We start from the raw sequence: 21872 nt of genomic DNA, 5'->3' as shown, positions 1-21872 counted from the left end.
TTTTAGGATTCATTTTCACAGCTTTTATGATTTGTCTGTCATCAACTACTGTTGTTTTCTCAGCCGATCAGGTCGTTGTTGGTTGCTGGTTGTTTCCAAACTCTTGATTTCTCCATGCCCTTTGTTTTTGCTTGAGCTCTAACTGACGACTTCTTTTCTTTTAGCATCCAAATTGCTTGCTTTTCTCTCAAAGTCAGCTCCCTCGTCTTCATCCTGGTTTGTGTGTGTCATCATCGAATGCAAGATTCAGAATGCCGAAGTAATGGATATAACTGATACGACACATTCCCTGCTTTTAATATCTGAAGAATTAATGCAACAGGACACAGCTGAGTAAATTTTGTCTTTACTCTTCCAATACTTATGGAGGACACTGTACATATTCAGAGTCTGAAGTTACCTTGGTAAAAGACCACAATGTCATTTAAATAACATGGACTTTTACAATGGTAACTTCAGCCTAAAATATGTTAACAAGGCAGGTAAGGATAGCTGACCAAATTAATCCTCAAATATTAGCGGATTTTATCTTTTAAAAACAACACTGATAAAGTTACATATGCTACGTATACATTATTTTATAAATAATGTAAATAAATAATTTTATTGTCTACTAATTACCAAAAATGAATTGGTCTACTTATTTCGCTATGGCTCTGATATAGACAACATCACATGAAATAAGGTTTTTGGATCTCAGTTTCTACACAAAATGGTTCTAAACAGTACCAGAAAAGGTTTCTTCGGCTTGTAATAATAGCAGAACCCTTTTCAGTGCTAAACAGAACCCTTGTTATGAGGTTCTACAAACAACTGTGAAAGTGCTATATAGCTTACCTTGAAAGTGTTATAAATATAATAGTTTATTTTTTCATTAATATTAATATTATTTTGATATATTATTTAATAATATTGTTTTTTTACCCCTCTGTCTGCCTGGTCTTACAATATTTTGTAGTCTCCATTTCTGTTGCAGCGCTGAAAATAAGTCTGAGAAGCCCACTTTACCCTCACAATATTCCGAGAACCAGATAGAAAAAAGTACAGATAAATACACCAAATACAAATAATGTTAGATAATATTTTACTTGAATATTTGCACACTGAGATGCAAATAACTACAAGTTAAAAACACCATGGTTAGGCCTATGTTTTTATTTTGTGCAACTAATGCGCAACTAATTTTGAACAAAAATATGCAGTCAAATTGAGCTATAACAGATTCGATGCAACTCTTTTAGCATAATAGGAGTGTAGAATTTTTATTTTTTGTTTATTTTTATATATATTATCAGACTCATGACAAGCTACAAAATAAGTTTTCTGTTTTTCAATTATTTTCTTTGTTATTTATTTATTAATAATTTATTTATTCACCAAGCCCTACTAAGAGAGGATATTAAATGTAAAGGTAAAACAAAGCCTTGACAAGTACGAGCCCTTCAGATTCAATAGCCACAGTCTAGTGCTAAATAAGAGAAAGTAGAACATTCAGATATTTATTTATCAGAGTTATTTATCCGTATTTATCAGAGTTATTAGAAAGTTCCTCAGGACAGTGCAGTGGTAAAATAAAGCCTCAGGTGAAAAGCCCATTTACCCAGGTCACAAATCATGATAAATATGAGAGCTGGAAGGTCTCTAATCTATATTTTCACAGGCCGTAAAGAAAAGAGAGTTAATTGAACACTCAGACAGCCAGCACATCAGCAACGGTAAAAATTCTTATTTCAATGTTTGCACACAACACATTCTTAATATCAGTTAAGGCCCAGATCAGTGAGCAAAAAGCATGTTTAATGCAAAATAAAAGTAAACACAATTTTTCTCATCAGTTTGATATTTTCAACCACTGAAAATTCCCCATCTACCCAACTATTTGTAATGAGCACGTGAACATTCCTGATAAACCATCAATAATCAGTCCATTCTCGCCATCTGAGGAGGTCAACGATTTAAAGAAAAAAGGAAACTTTTACAAATCTAGTTTAAAACACATATGCCATGTTCTTAAAAATGTACTCTTTGTTGGTCATGTTGGTCTCACATGGTTTTGAAAAACCTTAAGAAAAGTACAAACAACTTTCAAGTAAAGGTTTTCAATTAAATAAAAAATAATATTTTTCAAGGTAAAAACTATGTGCTGTTGATTTTGTGGACAAGACGTTAAGTAGTACAGCAGTTTGTTTGTTTTCATTCTAAGTAATAAAATATTATTCCAAACTACTTATCTTTTCAAAAATTTCATTCTTTTATGTTCATTATGATTTCAGGATAAAATCATATATGTGACACTGGACCACAAAACCAGAAGGGCCATTTTTTTCTAAATTGAGATTTATACATAATCTGAAAGCTGAATAAATAATTCCATTGATGTATGGTTTGTTAGGATCGGACAATATTTGGCCGAGACACAACTATTTGAAAATCTGGAATCTGAGGGTGCAAAAAAATCTAAATATTGAGAAAATTGCCTTTAAAGTTGTCCAAATGAAGTTCTTAGCAATGCATATTACTAATCAAAAAATAAGTTTTCATATATTTACAGTAGGAAATTTACAAAATATCTTCATGGAACATGATCTTTACTTAATATCCTAATGATTTTTGGCATAAAAGAAAAATCTGTAATTTTGACCCATACAATGTATTTTTGGCTATTGCTACAAATATACCCCAGCGACTTAAGGCTGGTTTTGTCGTCCAGGGTCACATATTTTTGGAATAGAACTGACAAAAAAACAGTGTAATGTCATTGACAATTATACAGAGAATCTATCCAAATATTTGCACTAACATTGAGCGCAAGTCTGGTAAAAAGTGTCAGAAATGACTGCCATTGTCTTTGAAACAATAATATGATTCAGAATATATATATATTATGTTCACCGCTCCATTAAAGTCTTAAGACTTTCCATTAATCAGAGGAACAACCTGACAGCAGAGTTGCTGACTATTGTCTTCATCGCAGTAATTTTCCCCTTTCAAAGCACTCTATAAATGTCAGAATAACATTTCAAGTGGGAACAGGCTGTAGGATCTCCACAGCCGGTCCTTCATTTAAGAGTACAGGTTTGACAATGGCACAGCTGTAAAATGCCTTTTACTTGTGAAACCAAATTCATTTAAAAAAGCAAGAAGGTATTCAAAAGAAAGACATTTAAATTGTGAATGGGCTAAAAAAAAAAAAAAAAACTATCAAAGCACTACAACATTTATTATGTTCTGACTCTGCACCTAAAGCCAGACAGAGCAAACAAATGAATTGAGATAGAGTTGAGCAGAAACCTCTCAGCGTTCTCAGAGTCTCTTGTGAGTCCACATGCACAGAGGACTGATAAGAGCTTGCAAGAATGGCAGTTAGTGAGACAACACTCAGCAAGACTCTACCAAGGTGACAGATGAGTGAAGCTGGCGAGGGAGAAGGTGAAGAGTGCAGGTTAGGCTCCAGGCTAAAGGAGATTACAGATCACAGAGATCACTCACAGATCTCCTTACAGGCCAAAGATCAAAGCCACAGCTGGGCTTTCAACCGTAAAATTAATCAACTTATATTTGCTCAAAGTGGAAGCTCAGATATGGACTGTCAAACTAAATAGTTAATGAGTGAAAACAGAACTTCACATTTTAAAACTTCCTACTGTATGGATATTTTAGGACCACACGCTTCTCAGCACAAATTCATGTTGCTATGTAGTCAACATCAAATTTTTTCACTCTAATGTAATCTACAGTGTGACCTGTAGAATTTGAATTAAATAAAATTATATATAATATTGTCAAAGCCAACCACAGAAAAAGTTCCTAACATGATGTGAGATTTATGCCCAAATTAAATTAAAGCCAAATAAATGTTCTGCCGTGGAGGTACGGTAATCTCAAGTGATACATTATATATGGATAATTATGGATATCTACAGTCTAATGGGGTTATTTGTCAAATCATTTTTTGTGTTCATAACAATAAATTACTGTTAATCATTTTTAAAACCCCAGAAAGTCACTGTAAAAAAACAAGAATTTGTACTAGAATAAAAGCTGACCACATTCTGTTCATCTTTCTGACTGTTCTTCAACTATTCCTAAAATGAATTAAAATTGCAACTAACATGGACTCAGTTTTCCCCACATAGAAAAAGTTAAAAGTAAATTTTTAAAAATTGAATTTGTCATTAAAGTAGCTTAATAAACTATTTTATTTTACATGGAGCAGTTTCTCATGGAGATTGACATGCTGAGTGCTGAATACAATCCATTTTATTGTGGTAACCTGTTGTTTCCTGACACTCACGGAATGAATTAATCATGGCTTTTGCTTTTATGTGAAGTTGCAGCAACTGCATTACGGTCAATGTAAATCCAAGACAATGGACAGCACAACTTCAACAGAAGATTACTGACTGATTACACCTTTCATTTAAAATTAGTTTAGAAGTGACACTAATAGTCAATACTGAGCAGTCGCACATCTGCACTTGCATCAAGTTTTGTGGGTGTTTTGTTTAAAGCCCAGGCAGGAGCAGTAGATTTACAATGAGGTGTTGAAAGTGAACCTGCACAGGCATCAGCGTCCCAAACACCACATCAGCCAAATATGCAGTAAGACACCACAGAGAGCACTCAACATGACTTACTGCTGACCTCTCACACAGACATGCACAAGATTTACTCCCTGTGGATGATCAGGTGTTATCAGCACACCTGATGACACATCTAACAAAACTTTAACCCCTAAAGCGATCTGGAGAACAAGGAGCAAGAAGGTCAAAAAGACTATTTAATTATACAGTGCTTATTTAAGACATCACTCATCAAATTGTATTAGAGTTTTAAAAAGCATCAAATAAATGGTTAAAACTGCAGTAAAATACTCACAGACCTTGTTAAAAATAAACTTCAGCTGCTGATTTTGGGATCCTTCTGGAGAATGTGCAGAGCTGAAGGTGCTACACACAGCCAGGAACATTTATCTGTGTCTGGTGTCTTTCTTACACTGCAATTGTTACCATATAGAGCTATTTTTTTACCTGATTTAACCAATGAAATTTAGTTTTGTTTGCATTAATTCAAATGTTTGATTCAACAATTTAAAATAATTGAGTAATATAATACATAAAAATTATATTTTGACTTGAATAAAACCAATTAATTGTTTATATGTAACATTTTACAGGTACAGAAATATACTTTTTTGATTAGATAGTTGCTGAAAATTACAATATGAATGCACTGACAGCATCTAAAATGTAAGTAGTAACATGTATTTATGTAAAATATTTGATTCCTTTATATATCATAAATATATTTTTATACTTTCATATATATATTTTTTATATCCCTTAACTCTATCCACAAACCTGTAACCACTTTTAATCAACATAAACAATGAAACAGACAGAAATATGTACAATAACAATATTTTAGTTATAATAGATGTAAATATATTTAAATATATATGTGACCCTGGACCAGTCATAAGGGTCAATTTTTCAAAATAAATAAGCTTTCCATTGATGTATGTGTTGTTAGGATCGGACAATATTAGGCCGAGACACAACTATTTGAAAATCTGGAATCTGAGGGAGCAAAAAAATCTAAATATTGAGAAAATCGCCTTTAAAGTTGTCCAAATGAAGTTCTTAGCAATGCATATTACTAATCAAAAATTTAGTTTTGATATATTTACAGAAGGAAGTTTACAAAATATCTTCATGGAACATGATCTTTACTTAATGTCCTGATGATTTTTGGCATAAAAGAAATATATTGCGAACAAATTATCAAAATCTTATCTTAACAAATCTTATCCTGACCCACTCCGCAAGGCACACATCTTATTCAAACAAACACATCACCAGAAACACATTCGGCATGTAGGAATTTGTGATGAAGCATACAAGAGCAAATAAGCATTTGATATCACTGATGTAAAACTTTTGTCACTTCTTGAGGCATTCTTGAATTTTTAAAAAGTGTGGAAATTGACGGCTACTTTTACTACTGAGGAAGGAAATGAATATTGTTAAATAAATACTAAGATTTTAAATATTTGTAATTACAGATCACAGAAATATTTAGTATTGTTTAAATTATGTAATCCTTTGAAGTGAGCTGGCACCAAAATAACAAAACTAAATCAAATGTTATCATTTCAAATTAAGTAAACAAGCCAACTGCGTTTAATAAAGCAAATAAAAATAATTAATAAGGATTTGTAAACATTTCTATGTCTGTAAGGTTGTTCATGTTTTAGATGCAGTCAGTATTGTATGTTTTTCCTAAAAGTACATTTTAAATATGTTTTGCGTAATACAAATACAAATACACATGAGATCGCATTAACCTGTATAACCTCATTGTGTTTTTGGTTTCAGAACAAGCCATTTTGCAGCTTAGTTTTACGTTCTAAAACATTGCAGAATATTGTCACTGTAATAAGGAGTTGATTTCTTATGATATATGAAGCAGGTACAACATATAGCCATAAAACCATGACACTTGTGGTCCAACTGTAGAAAATATTTTGTCTGAAAAGGAAAGTTGACTATGACTGAGCCAGGCTGTCCACACATTTGCTGATCCATTGGCTTTTTCCCTTCATTCTCTTCTGCACTCCTCCCTTTCCTCCTATTGAAGACAAGGCTTCTAGGGCTTGCCACAGAGTTCCCTTTCCTGTCCCCCAGCCTTCCTTCCCATCTGCGCCAAAGCAGACCTGCCACCACAATCCATGTGTATACACAACCTCCAGGGACGTTGACCTATCACCGTCCTTGTACATTTCCGCCCTGTGACAAGCTGATCTATGGACAGCCATCCGCATTCCATTAACACAGTCCTGGCAGATGCTGAACATGAAACATGTTGAAAGAGGGATTCTCACTTTTCAGCAAAATAATTACTATTCTGCAGACGCCTTGAGGAATCTCCTTAAGAGTGTGGTTACCAATAAGGCTCTAAGTGGTTCGTGTTTTGTGAAATCTAAAACTTCATGGTCTCTGGGTGACCTCCAAGTAATACAAAGACATGAGAGGTAGCCATCCCAATCTACTCAGAGTATAAATCTTCAGCCCAATTCATCCTGACATCCACAGGAAAATATGGGGTTTGAAGTTACGCATCTCCAGTTTCTAATAATTTAGATGAAAAAAAATTACAAGTTGTGTTTTTCACACTTTGTAGAAGCTGCACATGTTTTGTTTATGCTGGAAAAATCTCCCAATCTAAATTCTCCAAAATAGTTTTGCTTGCTACATATAAAAAAATAACATTTTTAAAACCAATAACATTAAAAAGCAGTATTATCACATAGCTGCTACTCTCATAAACATTTCCTTCACTATATCTCTTATATCTTACTATTTTGACTGCATAAAATACTGCATCTGGGTGCAAAAACACCCAGACTGTTTACTTCAAAAGCTTTGATAAAAGCTTGAGTCAAACTCCATGTCTGCAATTAAGTTTTACCAGACAGTCTTCAAAGATTTGAGAAAAGGTTCCTTACTTAAGGTGAGTTAATGTCAACCTTAGCAGATAAATCACTGAGCACAACAACCTCCCCACCACTCACACAAACAGGTATGAACTCTGCTTAACACTACTTGTTTGTCATGCTTATGATAATAACATACCTTAAAGGACTGTGCTATGTCAAGACATTTTTAGCACTAATAGAAACTTTTTTAACTGTCTAGATGGCAGCGTCTGTTGGCAGGGGTGAAGTCTGGGTTATGCATCTAAAGAAACACATTCTAAACTTTTGAGTCTTCACTTTTGTTGGTCCTGTTTTACTGCATAGAAGGAAGAAAAAACTCAAGGAGAGAATATCTATAACCCTGCCAACATTTGGTTTCTTGAGATGCAGAATTTATAGCATCAGCAAGTAAGAATTTTTTACATAAGTTAAAAAGGGACATTTCTATATAAAACTGCTGCATCAAAAAAAAAGCTTAATCTAAGAACTTAATGGTCCAGAACCCAAATTGAGCAAAGACAAATAGACTCTAAAATCTCATTTTAATCTTGCATTCTAGTTTATATAATATGGGTACATAAAAAATAGGTACATACATGTTTATGTGACATGATACATAAGCATAGGGTGACCATACATCCTCTTTTTCCCAGACATGTCCTGGTCAGGATTTCTAAATTGCCTTTTTTTCATATTAACAATCATGTGATAACTCCGCCCTACAAAGGCAAAAGACCTTAAATCGCTATAGTGTGAAACTGAGAAAAATGACTTTAAAGTTTTTTATTTGTCCAGCCAAATTAATTATAAGTAGGACACTGGAATTTTTTAGTAATTTTTAGTTTTAGTAATGAAAAAAATTTAGCTCAAACTTGATTTTTACCCCTATTTTGAAGTTACTTTACTCTGCCTTTGCATTTTCTGCAAAACATGAGAAGTCACATCAAGGTAAAAGACTTCCACATTATCAATATTTGGTTGCTGATCACCATTTACAAAATTGTTATAGTAACACCTGTATAAAATCTAGTGATCTCTCTCATATAGGCTATTGCATATAGAAATGTGACTCTATTAATTGTTTTTTTGTTTTGTTTTGTTTTTGACCGTAACAAGCAGACTAAAAGTTAAACGTGAGTGGATAATGTTTTGCAACCAATTTATTTGCTATGCTCAGTAACGTAAAATGCTAGACATCACGTAATTGCATTTATATTGACGAATGAAAATAGCCTGACCTAAAAGAACGACTTGTGGATTGATGTGAACGCCAGCAAGCAGGAATGCTCAGAATGCTGGTGGATTAAACATCATTGTTATGGCCTGTCTATTTTGCTGTCTATCATTGATATAAGGAACGATAAGCAAAAATAATCCTTTCAAACGACAATAAATGCTTAGAATTTCCTAAATCAATTCCTACAAAAGATGCTACATCACAAAATCAAAAAATCTGTCTTCAAATTCTTTGCTATAACAACAGCATGTTTCCATATATAAGCTGATGCTAAAGCAGGTAATGATGTACTGTATTCATAGTTTATTTTATATATATTTGATTGCAATCTAATAAAGCAATAAAATAAAACAATAAACTGATGAATTAAAGGGCTTTGTCAGATAATGAAATATATAGGAAATAAAAGAAAAATGAAAAATATCCATACAGCCTACTGAATGTTTCCTTTAAACTAATACAACAGTCCAAATCACTGCATTCAAAATGAAGAATCAATCATTTGATGAGTTGGAATGTAGATCAGTCCATGTAAGGCAAAAGGCCTAGACTCAAATCTGCAAATACAAGACATATCACCACATTCCAAAACAAATCATTCAGTACCAGGTAGTGGAATGAGAAGAATTTCCCTTTGAGAACTGATAGTGCAGTAATATGTACAGGTTTGTTTTATGTTTGCATTATGTGTGATTGGAGGCCCATTTCTTCCCCATGAAAATATCCTTCATTTCCACAGCCTTGAACACGTACGAAAGAGTCAAAACAACTACGGGTGGAATATAAAATGTTTCAAATGCAAACTGATACAAAATATATTCACTTTCTTGATATTTAATTATATTTAGACCTTTTTGATATGGCGTTAAAGGTTATTACATTATATAGATTATTAAAAAATAAATTACAATTGATTAAATCAATGTTTGGGGCAGTTAAAGAATAGGAACTCAAAAATCTGCTGAAGCTGGTTGCCTTCCAATTTTAAGTTGGCTCAATTTAGTTTTTTTTGTTTTTACAGTGTAGTTCAACTTTTTTGCATTCCTCTAGTGCCCAATTTCTTCAAGCAGATAAACCTCAATTCATAAGAACCTCATACTGAATTTTCTGCATTTTCAGTTTGCAAGTGCACCTTACTGGCATCTTCAATATGTAGAAGGTTGAAAAAGTTCTCTCAAACCTCTGCACCCACACATCACTGTGTTAAAATATCTCCCTGGCACATAATTCCTCGAAAAACAACTTGGCTGCTTCCTTCCAGCGAGGGTCCCTTTCTGATGCCATTTGCTCAGGCTTACCTATGCACTTGATCTCGAAGCCCCGCGGTGGTTTGAGGGCTCTCCGCGTCCATCCTTCCCTCAGGACCTCCAAATGATCCTCCTTGCCTTGAATGAGCAGAACATGTTCATCTATCCAGCCCAAGAAAAAGGTCTCCGATATGGCGTCCGTGACTTTCTTATTCCAGAAGTGCTGCATGTTCTCCGCTTTGAAGTCGGCGAATATCTCGTAGCCGGTGTGATGGTGCTGAAGCTTCTCCGTGACCGCGGCCGCCTCCTCGGTGCTGACCCGCGACAGCACTATGGCCAGGGAATGGGGCGCTATCTGCAGGAACTTCTCCATTCTTCGGCGCGTTTCACACACAGGCCACGGCGTGGATTGCGACCCTGTCCGATGCTCCGCGGCACTCACACGGTGTTTTATTGCGCACCTTATTGAACTTCCAAAACGAACACATTGCACCGTATTTCAGTTTATGTCCAGAAGCCGAAGCGCTGCGCCTGCCGGCGGAGGGTCCACCAGCATGATACGCAAGAGGGACACCAATGTCATTTATTCATCAAACAAACGCTTACAACGCCGCGTTCCGCACAGTGCGCCCATATCCCGATGCCAGCGGTCCGGTGGGCAATGTTAACCAGGCGCTGCACTGCTGGGCAAGGCGGCTGAGCTGACTGATCAATGGGTCTGTCCGTATTAATAGATCTCAACCTGCCTCTTTCCACACCTCTCCCGCGACATTCTGCGCATAAGCGAGACCGACTCCGCCAGCATCGAGGAGGCCTCTTGAACGGTGGCTTGATCGATCACTGCATTCATCGGTGATGTTTGCTGGCCATAAAACGCAGGAGATGACTTCATCCCTTCTTATTCATGTCTTCATTTGGTGCACTCCGTGGTTGCCTCCCAGTCGGTCTTGTACACTATGGGGCATTCATATGGACCGCATGCTTTCTGGGGTCACACTCGCAACCGTTAACTCGTCTCGGTGGCGACGGGCTCTTGTCCCTGACGCCTTGCGCGTTGAGCTTGGTGTCTGGTGCGGCGGCGGATTAGATTGGACGCGTCGACGGAGAGCGCGCGGATCACCAGATGTTTTCCTGACTCCACCTACAGGCGGCCTTCAAAACATCGCGAGTACAGTGTGAGCCTCGCAACAGGTGAACAGGGGGAAATCAGAACTAGAGCTGGCGCTCACACATTAGCGCAATGCATTTTAACACTTTTCACGACAGGAAAAATGATAGGGTGGACTTGATAGAGGCGATGAAAGGTCAGGCTGTGTATGTATGCTATATGTTTTATCTCATTTACCCGGCCTATTCCTTGTATCCGGTGCCTTTAGTTCTTAATGCAAGCTATTGCATTTATGTACAATTGTAACTGGCTGATTAAAAAGAGAAAATAAGTTTTTTATTATATTACAAACAATGCTTTGGGTCTAAAACAAAAATAGTATTATAGGCCTACCTTTTATTTCTTGAATCATGTTTTTTGTCCACTCTTTTGTTTCCATCCTAAGTTACTATTAATCAAAGTTTAATAATGTCATTGTTGAATGCCTATCCTTCAAGAAAAACACTCACAGAGCATGTGTATCTCAACAGTAAACAAAGAATACAGAGAAATCAAAAGAAATGTACACTTGTTGAGTGAAATATACACTTTTCTGTTTTAAAGGTTATCAGGAATATCAAATAATATCAAGTGTTCATAATTTCATAGAATTATGGCTAAATGTATTTGTCCATAACAGTGTAGATATTTTATGATTATGATTAAACATATATACACGTTTCATGTTTCAAAGCTCAAAAGTGGTGGGGATATTAATAAATGAACACAATGACATTAATTATCTTAGTCATCACATTTTTGTAATTCCTTTTTGTAACTGAAATGGATACTTAACTTGAGAACTGAAAACAAAAAAACAAAAACTGAGGAAGTTGTGTATTTCTTCTACATTTTGAGGTAGGCAGTGTGAGATTGTGGATTGTTATCTGAAAAGAATTTGGCCTTGTTTGCATTTGTGTGAGGTTCTTTTCTCTAAGGCCTTGATCAAATAACTTCTATACAGAGAGCAAGGGCACCCAAGCTTCGGTGTCAGCTTTCGGTTCCCAAGTTCCCAGTGTGTTTCCTCTTGTTTAGTGATCTGAGTATCGCTAGAAAGAACTGTAAAATACTGACCCAGGGTTGCAATTGTTTGGATAGAAAGGTTTCTTCACACAGTCCCACAAACCCAGATAATCGTAGATGACAATGGAAATGAATTATGTGCATTGCATTTCACACTATAAGGTTAGATACTTATTAACTGGCAGCTGAATTCATAGATCATTTGAAATGCTAACTTTACAAATCCTGGGTTATAGAGTAATCCTGATTACTGTGTAACCCAGAATAAATATATTAACAATTAATGATCGACATTTGAAGAGTTCAGATGCAAAAGCCTCTAAGTGTCGTTTGAAATGTTCTTCTAAAATGAGCATTTTTATCAGACTTATGTTCAGTTATTTCACTTCAGTGGCTATGAGAATAATCCATTCCTTGCTATAAAAGTGAAATTACGTAATCTACACATAGGAGCCTGATAAAAATGCTCATTTTAGAAGAAAAACGTCACTTTTGCATCTGAACTCTTCATTTGCAATGCTTAAATGAGCTGGTGACCTAAAAGTCTAATGTTTTGTAGTATTACTCTATATATGGAGGTTGCACTTGAAATGCTCTCTGAGTGTTTTGAATGTGATTTCTTCAAGCAGACATTACTGTAAAACGAGCTGTAATTAAAAGCGCTTTTTTGAACTTCAAAAAAGTTCAATCTGAGTTCTGAAGCTAAAACAGTTGAGAAGCACTTATGCCTTTATGGTGACATCTGCTGGCAAGCAAGACTTTTATTTATACTGTCAAAAACCAGAATGGTATGGTTTGATGTGGTCAATGATTTGCCATGTCTTCTGGCCAGTTTCATGACACAGGGGTGTGCTTCTATTAAAATTCTGATTGGTTTGTATATGTCTGGCTGCTGAAGGTATGTCTTTTATGATTTCATACTGAATCAGGTCTACCAACACCTCATCATGAAGCTATAAAATATCACAGTTAAGCTTGTAAGCTTGAAACTTATATGTGTCTGTGTGCGTGTATGTATGTATTTATATATACATATATTTATATTCTACTCTATTCAAGCATAATCAAAACATTATTTTCTCTTATACACAAAAGCTTGGACACACCTACTCATTCTTTATTTGTATCATATTCCACGTTTAAGAAGAATAGTACAAACAAAACAATAAAATAACAAATAAAATGTTAAATTAAAACTTGTCTTTTAGCTTCTTTGAAGTTGTCACTTTTTGCCTGTATTCCTGCTCTGCACACTCTGGGCATTCAACAAACTTGAGTTCCTAAGACACTTTCATATCATATTGAAAGAGCTCATGTGCGGCACTTGGTGACTGCTTTTCCTTTACTTAAAAAAAAAAAACCTTTTGTAAAGAAATACGTATACAAAGGCATGATTTATACTTTAAGAACAAGCCTTTATATCCACAGATCTTTAAAAGGAGAAACACATTCAGTAAAGTGTGTCCAAGCTTTTGACTGGTGTATATACACACACACACAAAAATGGTTCTTCAGCTGTTCTTTGGTGTGGTTGTGGTGCTATATTGCACCACTACTGCCATATAAAGAACCCGATAAGCCCTTGTATAGTTCTTTAAAGGTTCTCTAACTCTCTCTTAGTTTAGTTGGGAAAGGGATTTAAAACAACATTAAAATACAGTGTATTTCCTGAAGACAAAATGGTTGTCAACTTTTTTGGCCCCAATATTTATTTTTGGAAATATTCCAGGGCCCCCACATGAGACTTTTTTACTTCAGAGCATAAAAACATTTGCCATTATAGTAAATGTACCATATTTGAGAGTGGAGTAACATCTAAAATCTAAGGAGAATGGGGTTCCTCTTATGGTTCTACATAGCACCATTAGACAAAGGTGCTGTATGGTGCCTATAAAGATAGGTGCTATATAGCACTTAAAGTGATTCCGCTATGATTATGAGCCATTGAACCACTTTCAGTGCCATTTAACAGCATTTTTTTTAAGAGTGTAGCGTTTCTTTCTTTTGATCAAATGCAGAAAATATTGTCTATGTTTTTATACTATCCACATGACAGATTAGAGACATAACAAGCACTGATTTATTTAAATAAATGAAACTTAAAAAAAAAAAAAAAAGAATTTTTAACAAAAAACATCACTCCAAAACAGTAACAAAGAATTTGTTCTCTCACTGGAAGACATTTCAGAGGTGTGTTTTCATATATATTTTCTAAAATGTGGAACGAAAGAACAAAAGATGCAAATAAAAGGTGTTGACAATGTTCATCAAACCCTGTGCATTTTGATCACTTTCCTCTTTTTTTAATAACACGCACTACCCTGGACCGGGTGACCTGCAACATATATAAACTCTCGAGGCTTACCGAAATCAACAATTAAGAGGAAAAAAAGCTTAGAAAAGAACTCTTCATTGTCTTATGGACATTAGTGGCAGTATCTTAAACATCTGTGTTTCCAGGGTTAATTATGTCTGTTGGTCGTTTTCCATCCTAATGCAAAAGCAACAACAGCACCTGTTTGGAAACTTTTCAGCTAAGTGCATGAGGAGAACCTTTTAACAAGTTAAAAACAAAAATCGCCGATCCCCACACTGGCATATTTTCACTTAAACAATCTAGCACATCTTCTGTAAGGCACTACCTGGACCGCCTATCCTTCTTGGCCCTATCTGCACTTTTTTCCATAGTCTTTTCACTGTCACCCCTGCATTTGGGGCAATACCATTTCCCCTTGGGCTTGTAGGTCAGTCCAACACAAGAAAAATGGAACCACTCAATAGGACACTGCTCATTGTCGCAGCCAATCATCTCCCCATAGGACACCTGTTCGCAGAGGCAGTAGGTGGGCTCGTTGGGGTCAATGGTGAACTCCACCGGCGATGCTTCTCGCTCTTGCTTGGCCTTGGAGCGCTTCTTCTTCTTGGCCGACTTGGACTTTTTCTCACGTGGCTGCTGCGGAGGCTCTTCTCCCAGGTCTTCCAGGGCTCCATTGGCACAAGTGTCACGGCTCTCGCTGTTGCGTTGACGTCTGGGTCGCCGCGTCGAAGAGCGTTCGGGCATAACGTTTGCGGAGGTACTAGCAGGATCGTGCCTCACCTTCTCCACCGGTCGCTCTGCTTCCGCCGGCTCCAAGAAACAAGGTGAGTGGGCCTCGATCTGACGTGAGCGGTTTTCCACCACCTCCATCATTTGTGTGACCACATGGATCTTCTCATCTCCCAGCTCCTGACTGCTGATGAGCGCCCGCTGCAACTGAATCTGCAGTCGCTTGCGCTGCCCACTGTCAGTCTCCTTTTTGTACTTTTCATAGATCTCATCCACCTCCTTGAGGACCTCTGAGTGGCACAGAAAGCAGAGAAAGTGAGGTGGTGACAAACACCTTCAATCAGAATATTAGAAAACTAAGTGAGGCAGCTTGTGCACGCCCCAATGCATTTTACAACGCCACTTTTTAACATACTCTACAGTCGACTGATTGCTATTCGCAATGCATGCTTGAGTTGCTCTAGAGCTACCCCTGCCGCTGTGTAACAAAAACATACCTGCCCAAGCATACATGCTGCTCCTCCACGGTGGGGATTATAAAAATATGAGGAACTAAGACGCGAATGAATCATTTCCGTTGCATACAAATCATTTTGTGCGGTAACCTTCATTAAGTCAAACTCGAAGGCGTCGACATCGAGCTGTGAATATTTAGGATACATGCGAACAAAACACACGCCGCCTGAAAGCACCATTACGGCGATACTATGGCAACTAAGGCGATGCGTTAAAAGAGCACAGCCAAACAACAGTACAGAGTATGCACTAGTCAAAATGGCTGATCGCTGGTTGTAGGATAGTGTTGCTGGAATAATGCTAAAGACCAAATACAACTAAAACACAACGGGCGTGGACAGCTTTGGAAGCACTGATAAATGTTTAATAAAAATGTGTTCGGTGTTATTGTGAGGAAACGAAACGAAGCCGGTCAACAGGGTGAAGTGCACACGATGTAAACGAATGTATCGAGCTGGCACCTTTCACAAATGTGTCGCTTACCTTGATACTTGGTGTCGATCTCGCGTAACAACGAAACATTCCTCTGTATGTCCAAAGGCAGCGACTCGACACAGTCCAAATAATCCTCCACGTAGTTGACAAGCTGCGATTTTTCCACGTTTGGATAATGCCCTAACATGATGATAGCAATGCATCAAGCAGCTATGCGCCTTTTCGAGAAGAACTGCGGCTTAAAAAGAGGCGCTTTTCACTCATAGGTTCCTTTAAAATATGATGTTAGTTGGCAACCTTGTGAAGAGCCACTCTTTCCGGACAAATTCAGTCCAGTCTTCTGTGGCTACGAGAACTCCTTCAAACAAAACTATCAGATGTGCGCATGCGTAGGATCAACCCATAAAATGCCGCGTTTTGCATTTTCAGACGGTTTAGCAAATGGGGGCTGGCGTTGCTGGGATGGGGGCGGATCGCGGGATCAGCTGGGCGCGTCCGGAGCTTCGATTCATTAAAAGCGAGATCGAACCGTGACACCACAGCGTTAAGACCGGGGATAATGAGATGATGGAAAAAATGATCAGCGCAATAGAGGGTTATGAATTAATAGGGGCACTGATATCTAGTGACAAAATTGCCCCTAAACTCAAAGTTCGATAAAGAACGCTTTAGTTGAGTCCTCAAAAACTGACACAGAGCAACAGTATAGAAACACAGACAGACTATACTTATAAATACTTTATAACGGGTTTTGTCAGAATAAAAATCCCTTGAAAATCAACCCTAGGGGACAAAAAGTTATAACTTCTGACTTATAACTTGGCATACATAAAATCCGTCTCTAGGAGATTAGAGATTTAAAACATTGCGCAAGCTGAGAATGAGCCCCGTTCTGTAGAAGCACGTGTGCTTCACTTGCATATCTATTTCATTGACAAACCTGGATCGCAAGCGTTATGCTCTGCCACACAGGACGTCTTAGCATTAACACGCTCCGCAAACCACCGATCTGCGCTGCATGCAGGACATCTCTGCCCAGAGTCCGGGGACTTTCCCCAAAGCAATGATGGCGAAACGAGGTTCCCCGTGCGTAGCTTTGGTTACAAGTTTTCAGGCATGCGCATTAACAATGTGTTCGGCACAGGAAATATATACAGCTGAATGCAGCGGTCTGTTTGCACGACGGTGATACTGTGATTTTATTGCTTTACATTTTTCTCAATGGATTCTTTTACAGAAGAGTGTGATATACCACTATAAAGACATAAAGACACTATATTGCGGTATACTGAAACACTTGGTCCTGAAGTGAAGACTGAAGGAGTCATGTAAATGAACCACATACGTCACGATGACACGCCAAGCGAGATGACAGAAATAAAAGCGAAATGAACAACAAAAAACTCGACAACATCTTAAATACCTCATTGTTTGTTCTTATCATAAAAAAACAAGGAATCCGTTTAAAAATAAAGTTATTGAGGATTTTTGTTGTTAGCTATAAGAGTTAGTTAAAAGTAGCCTTTGTTTTAGCTATTTTTCACTGCTAAAACATATATGAAGGGCAAACAAGATGGGAAAATCTATATTATTCTTTATCTTCGTATGTAAGCAGACTGTATTTCATAAAACACGATTTCTGTGCCGCATTGTGGGCAGGCATGAAATTTGATCTGTGGAACTTGCAAGCACTATAATTTACTAAATATGAAATGTTTACGCCCCTGAGTTATGCAAGTATAAAACAACAGCCTAAAATGTGTCACACGCGAAGGAACTCCGACCGAGTAACACGTTTGTTATAAAAACAAGTGCTTTTTAAAAACGGTGACATAACACGGAGAGGTACGTACATATCATTTTTTTACTAAATTCGACTGAACATATAATAAAAAAAAGTAAGATAAGTAGCCTAATATGGATGGGGGTGTTGGCAGTGAATGCATATTGACTTAAAGTATAACATTTGACTTGACTTTATGATTTTCTGATTAAGGTGTTTTGTTTGGCCACAGGGAAAAGAAGAAATGAAATACTTCTACATTTTACCACTTCTAGCATTCTTGCTCAGTTGCCATGTGCACTTCTGTGGGTCACGCTCAGGTTTGGCATATGCTTCAAATCCAGTTTCCCCACCAGTGAACAGTAATTCCCTTCGGGCCGTATGCAGAATGCGCCCTAACACTCAGTTATCACCTGAAATGCCCCGTGTGTACGGTCATGTTTTTTTCAAACAGTCTGGCCCAAAGGAGAAGCTGAACGTGACTTTCAGACTGTATGGTCTCCCTGTCCACAGCCAGCAGCCCAGAGCAATGCACATTCATGTGTACGGAGACTTAAGCAAAGGCTGTGGATCTACAGGTGGGCATTACAATCCCCTCGGTGTGAACCATCCACAACATCCAGGGGACTTTGGGAACTTTGTTCCTGTTAATGGGAAGATTCGTCAATCACTGGACTCCAGTGCAACACTCTTTGGGAGACTCTCAATACTTGGCCGGTCTGTTGTGATTCATGAGGGAGAGGATGATTTAGGCAGAGGTGGGAACGTGGAAAGCTTGCTGAATGGCAACGCTGGAGGGCGACTGGCATGCTGTGTTATTGGACTGGCAAACCCACAGAATTAGCATATACAAATAATATATACTTTTTTTGGAGCATTTATCAGATGAATAACTGATATGCTTTGAAAATGGAATTGTAGAGTAGCATGCTCAAAATGCCTGGTTCTTATTGTATCTACAAATGCTAAATAACCATTAAAAGTGAATAAACTGGCTTTTCAAAGGTGTCTTCATCTGATGTCTTCAATTTACAGTATCTGATCTATAAACAGATTCTAAATACTTACATTAAATGCTGGAAGCTATGACTATTTACATTATTGTCAAAATGTGGCATGTTGATGTTTTTGATGTCATGCTTTATTTAGTGACAACAAAAGTACAGAATAGTTACAACAACAAAAAAAATAAGATTAACAACAATAATGGTAATTAATAACACATTTTTAAATAAATAAAAAACTATAGGCTATTTTAAAGAATTATATTTAGCCTAAGTCTAATCAACATCACCCATACCAAAACAAGTAGCCCACAAAAGCCTCTAAAATGGTAAAATGGATAAAAGGTCAAGGCTTTACAAGTTGTCGTTTTAATGATTGATTGATTGATTGATTGACTGATTGATTGACTTTTTGACAAACGGGGGAAATAAACGCATGCATTCATGTAAACAGGCAGATCAGATTTTCTGAGGCATCGCGTTCTGTATGTCATTAAAACTTTACAATTACAATAAAACTTTTTTAATGACGTTATAAGGGACCCATGCTGGCAAAATGAGTGTAAATGCGCACAGGCTATTTTGAGCTATACAGGCCAAAAAAGTAATCAAAGTAATCAAACATCTAAAAGTATCTTTAATTGTATATTTTCTGAGAGGATTACCTTTTCTCCGCTCGCTTCTCGCGCTGACTGTCATCTGAAGAGCCCGATAAATACACAGAATTACAGTATTTCAGTAATCCCACAAACATAATCTGTTCTGTTTTAAGTGAACGCTTGGGGAACTGATGCGGAATGATCCCTGCGTTGTAGTAGGCCGCCTATCTCAATGTTATCTAAGTTATTAGTCAGTAATATATTGTATGTATTTCATCATTAGTGAAGGTCTGGTGTTTTTAAGCATTGTGCGTGATCTGAAATGGCACCATTTAAATGATGCTCGAGTTTATTGTTTCACATCACATTATAAAGTAATAACAAATATTCTGATTTACTTTTTTACAGACATCTTTTCCTTCTATGAAGTCGGAAATATGCTGGGTCAAGGAGGATTTGGAGCGGTCTACGAAGGGAGGCGTGTGAAGGAAGGCCTTGAGGTGTACATTTTTATTTATTTATTTACTTGTTTACTTAGCTGGTAATTTCTTATCTTTATCCTTTTGCTTTTGTTGCAAGTCCTAGTGTATCTTATGTCCACTGTTTAGAGCAACTGACCTCTTTAAACTGTAAGATTGACGATATATGCTCTGCATGTTTTTAAATTCATGCTTGGAGTTTACATTCACAAAATTGTACATGTCTGTTCAGGATTAATGAAGGCAATGATATGATCTCTCCACATGTTAATTATAAATATTGCTAACACAAATTCTTCTTCTTTCTTTTGTTGATCAGGTGGCAGTGAAATTTGTCAAGAAAACAAAGGATGCGCAGTACATCAACTTTGTAAGTACTGTAGACTGTGCTTTCTATATTTTTTCCTTTAACTGTATTGAGTATTTAGGAATCCACCTCTGTCTAACCATCATGAAAATCATTTTTCTTTCAGCCTGAACCTCTTCCACTGGAGGTCGCTCTTTTAATCCTCGCAAATGAAGGCCCCAGAGTTCCCCAGATAATCCAGCTGCTGGACTGGAAGGATCTGGGTGAATACTACATCATGATTCTGGAGCGGCCTGTTCCCTGCGAAGACTTTTTTGATTTTATGCAGCACCATGGAGGCAAAATTGATGAGGACTTGGCTCGGGTTGTCATGCGGCAGGCAACACAAGCCGCTTACATGAGCTGCCAACGTGGTGTGCTGCACCGGGACATCAAAAAGGAAAACCTTTTGATCAACAAGGACACCCTAGAGGTCAAACTTATTGACCTCCTTCAAAGCGCATCCTATACTACATTCATGGGTATGTATTGAAGTTATAGAATAGGAATCACCCCAGTATCATGCTAATGAGCATCTAGACGAAATGCTGTGGTAATGCAATGCACATAACACAAAATCTGTACTTCTTACAGGCACACGAATGTACTGTCCACCCAAATTTATATCAGAGGGCAAGTACCACGGGGCGCCAGCGACAGTATATTCATTGGGAGTGCTCTTGTTCTCACTAGTATGCGGGGCGTTTCCAGACAGTGACGACCTGATCATGATCAATCTGAACCGTTGGTTCATAGCTGGATTGTCAATAGGTAAGATCATCATAACATGATTTTTTTTTTTTTTTCAATTTCAGCCATGTCTAGTCGTACAGTTGAGAATAATGAAGATATGAAGTTGAAAGTAATAATCAGTTGTCTCTCCTTTCTGCACAGAGTGCTGCCAATTGATCTGCTCTTGCCTGTAGCATGAGCCAACAGAACAACTTGATTTGGGCATGATTCTGCACCATGACTGGTTTAAGGTACTGAACTAAAAATACTTTGAGATTTATATTAAAATGCTTTTTGAAGCTTTTTGTCAATCCTTGTACATATAGATGATAAGTTGTAACAGAATGTTTCCAAGTAAAAAAATATGACTAAATAATAAAGCTGATTTTTGCTTTAGCTTAGGGCAGAGATATGGCAAAAATGGGCAAATACTGGCCAGACTCCCCGTCGCAGCCAGCCCAGGTCTTGTCATGTACCGGCAGCTCATCGTGACCCAGAGCTCCATTTCCATCCTTGCAAACTCAGTGGAAAAAAAAAGTAAATATGAATATATTAATATATGAAAATATTAATGATTTTATAAATAACCTTTTTAATAACATGTTTGTTTTCATTAATATTAGTATATTTATATAGGTGTGATATTCACGGTACCAAATTTGAATGCCAAACTCATTAAAAGATTTTTAGACAATCCATTAGTAGGCTATACACTGGAAAAATCGTAATAGAAAAATAATCCTAATAGTGTTACAGTGGGTTGAGTACAATAAACCATTAAGAGCATGCTCTGTCTCAAGT

The 21872-nt window shown here is 37.1% G+C and overlaps 3 protein-coding genes and 1 pseudogene across 6 annotated transcripts in view; 2 read left to right on the top strand and 2 right to left on the bottom strand.

Annotated features, from left to right (window-relative positions):
- LOC306873457 (storkhead-box protein 2-like) overlaps positions 1-11100 on the bottom strand; it is a 53607-nt gene extending 42507 nt beyond the window's left edge. Inside the window, exon 1 of the mRNA XM_079422767.1 lies at positions 10013-11100. Coding sequence (XP_079278893.1) covers positions 10013-10334 — 322 coding nt within the window. The 5' untranslated portion in view covers positions 10335-11100. The remainder of the gene's footprint in view (positions 1-10012) is intronic.
- A 3069-nt stretch (positions 11101-14169) lies between these two features.
- Positions 14170-16511, bottom strand: LOC306874426 (inhibitor of growth protein 2-like). Of its 2 annotated transcripts, none has more exons than XM_079424464.1 (2): positions 16177-16511; positions 14170-15467 (listed from the first exon to the last, which is right to left on the bottom strand). In XM_079424464.1, the coding sequence occupies exons 1-2, from the start codon at positions 16313-16315 to the stop codon at positions 14770-14772; spliced, it is 837 nt and encodes a 278-aa protein (XP_079280590.1). In that variant the 5' UTR covers positions 16316-16511; the 3' UTR covers positions 14170-14769. The 2 variants fall into 2 exon arrangements, with proteins under 2 accessions (XP_079280590.1, XP_079280591.1); XM_079424465.1 differs by lacking the exon at positions 16177-16511 and adding an exon at positions 15675-15944 and having other exon boundaries at positions 14197-15467.
- Positions 16512-17869: 1358 nt separating this feature from the next.
- Positions 17870-18913, top strand: LOC306873412 (extracellular superoxide dismutase [Cu-Zn]-like). Of its 2 annotated transcripts, none has more exons than XM_079422679.1 (2): positions 17870-17973; positions 18144-18913. In XM_079422679.1, exon 2 carries the CDS (start codon positions 18156-18158, stop codon positions 18753-18755), a length of 600 nt encoding a protein of 199 aa, XP_079278805.1. In that variant the 5' UTR covers positions 17870-17973; positions 18144-18155; the 3' UTR covers positions 18756-18913. The 2 variants fall into 2 exon arrangements, with proteins under 2 accessions (XP_079278805.1, XP_079278806.1); XM_079422680.1 differs by having other exon boundaries at positions 17906-17973; positions 18125-18913.
- Positions 18914-19951: 1038 nt separating this feature from the next.
- Positions 19952-21270, top strand: LOC306873787 (serine/threonine-protein kinase pim-2-like; annotated as a pseudogene). The gene is made up of 4 exons: positions 19952-20014; positions 20313-20363; positions 20467-21110; positions 21155-21270. The product of its transcript is annotated as a serine/threonine-protein kinase pim-2-like (transcript).
- The last annotated feature ends 602 nt before the right edge of the window (positions 21271-21872 follow it).

Source organism: Barbus barbus (genome assembly GCF_936440315.1).
Source record: "Barbus barbus genome assembly, chromosome: 8".
NCBI lineage: Eukaryota > Metazoa > Chordata > Actinopteri > Cypriniformes > Cyprinidae > Barbus > Barbus barbus.
Note: the sequence above shows the minus strand (reverse complement) of the source record. Positions and strands in the feature narration are given on the sequence as shown.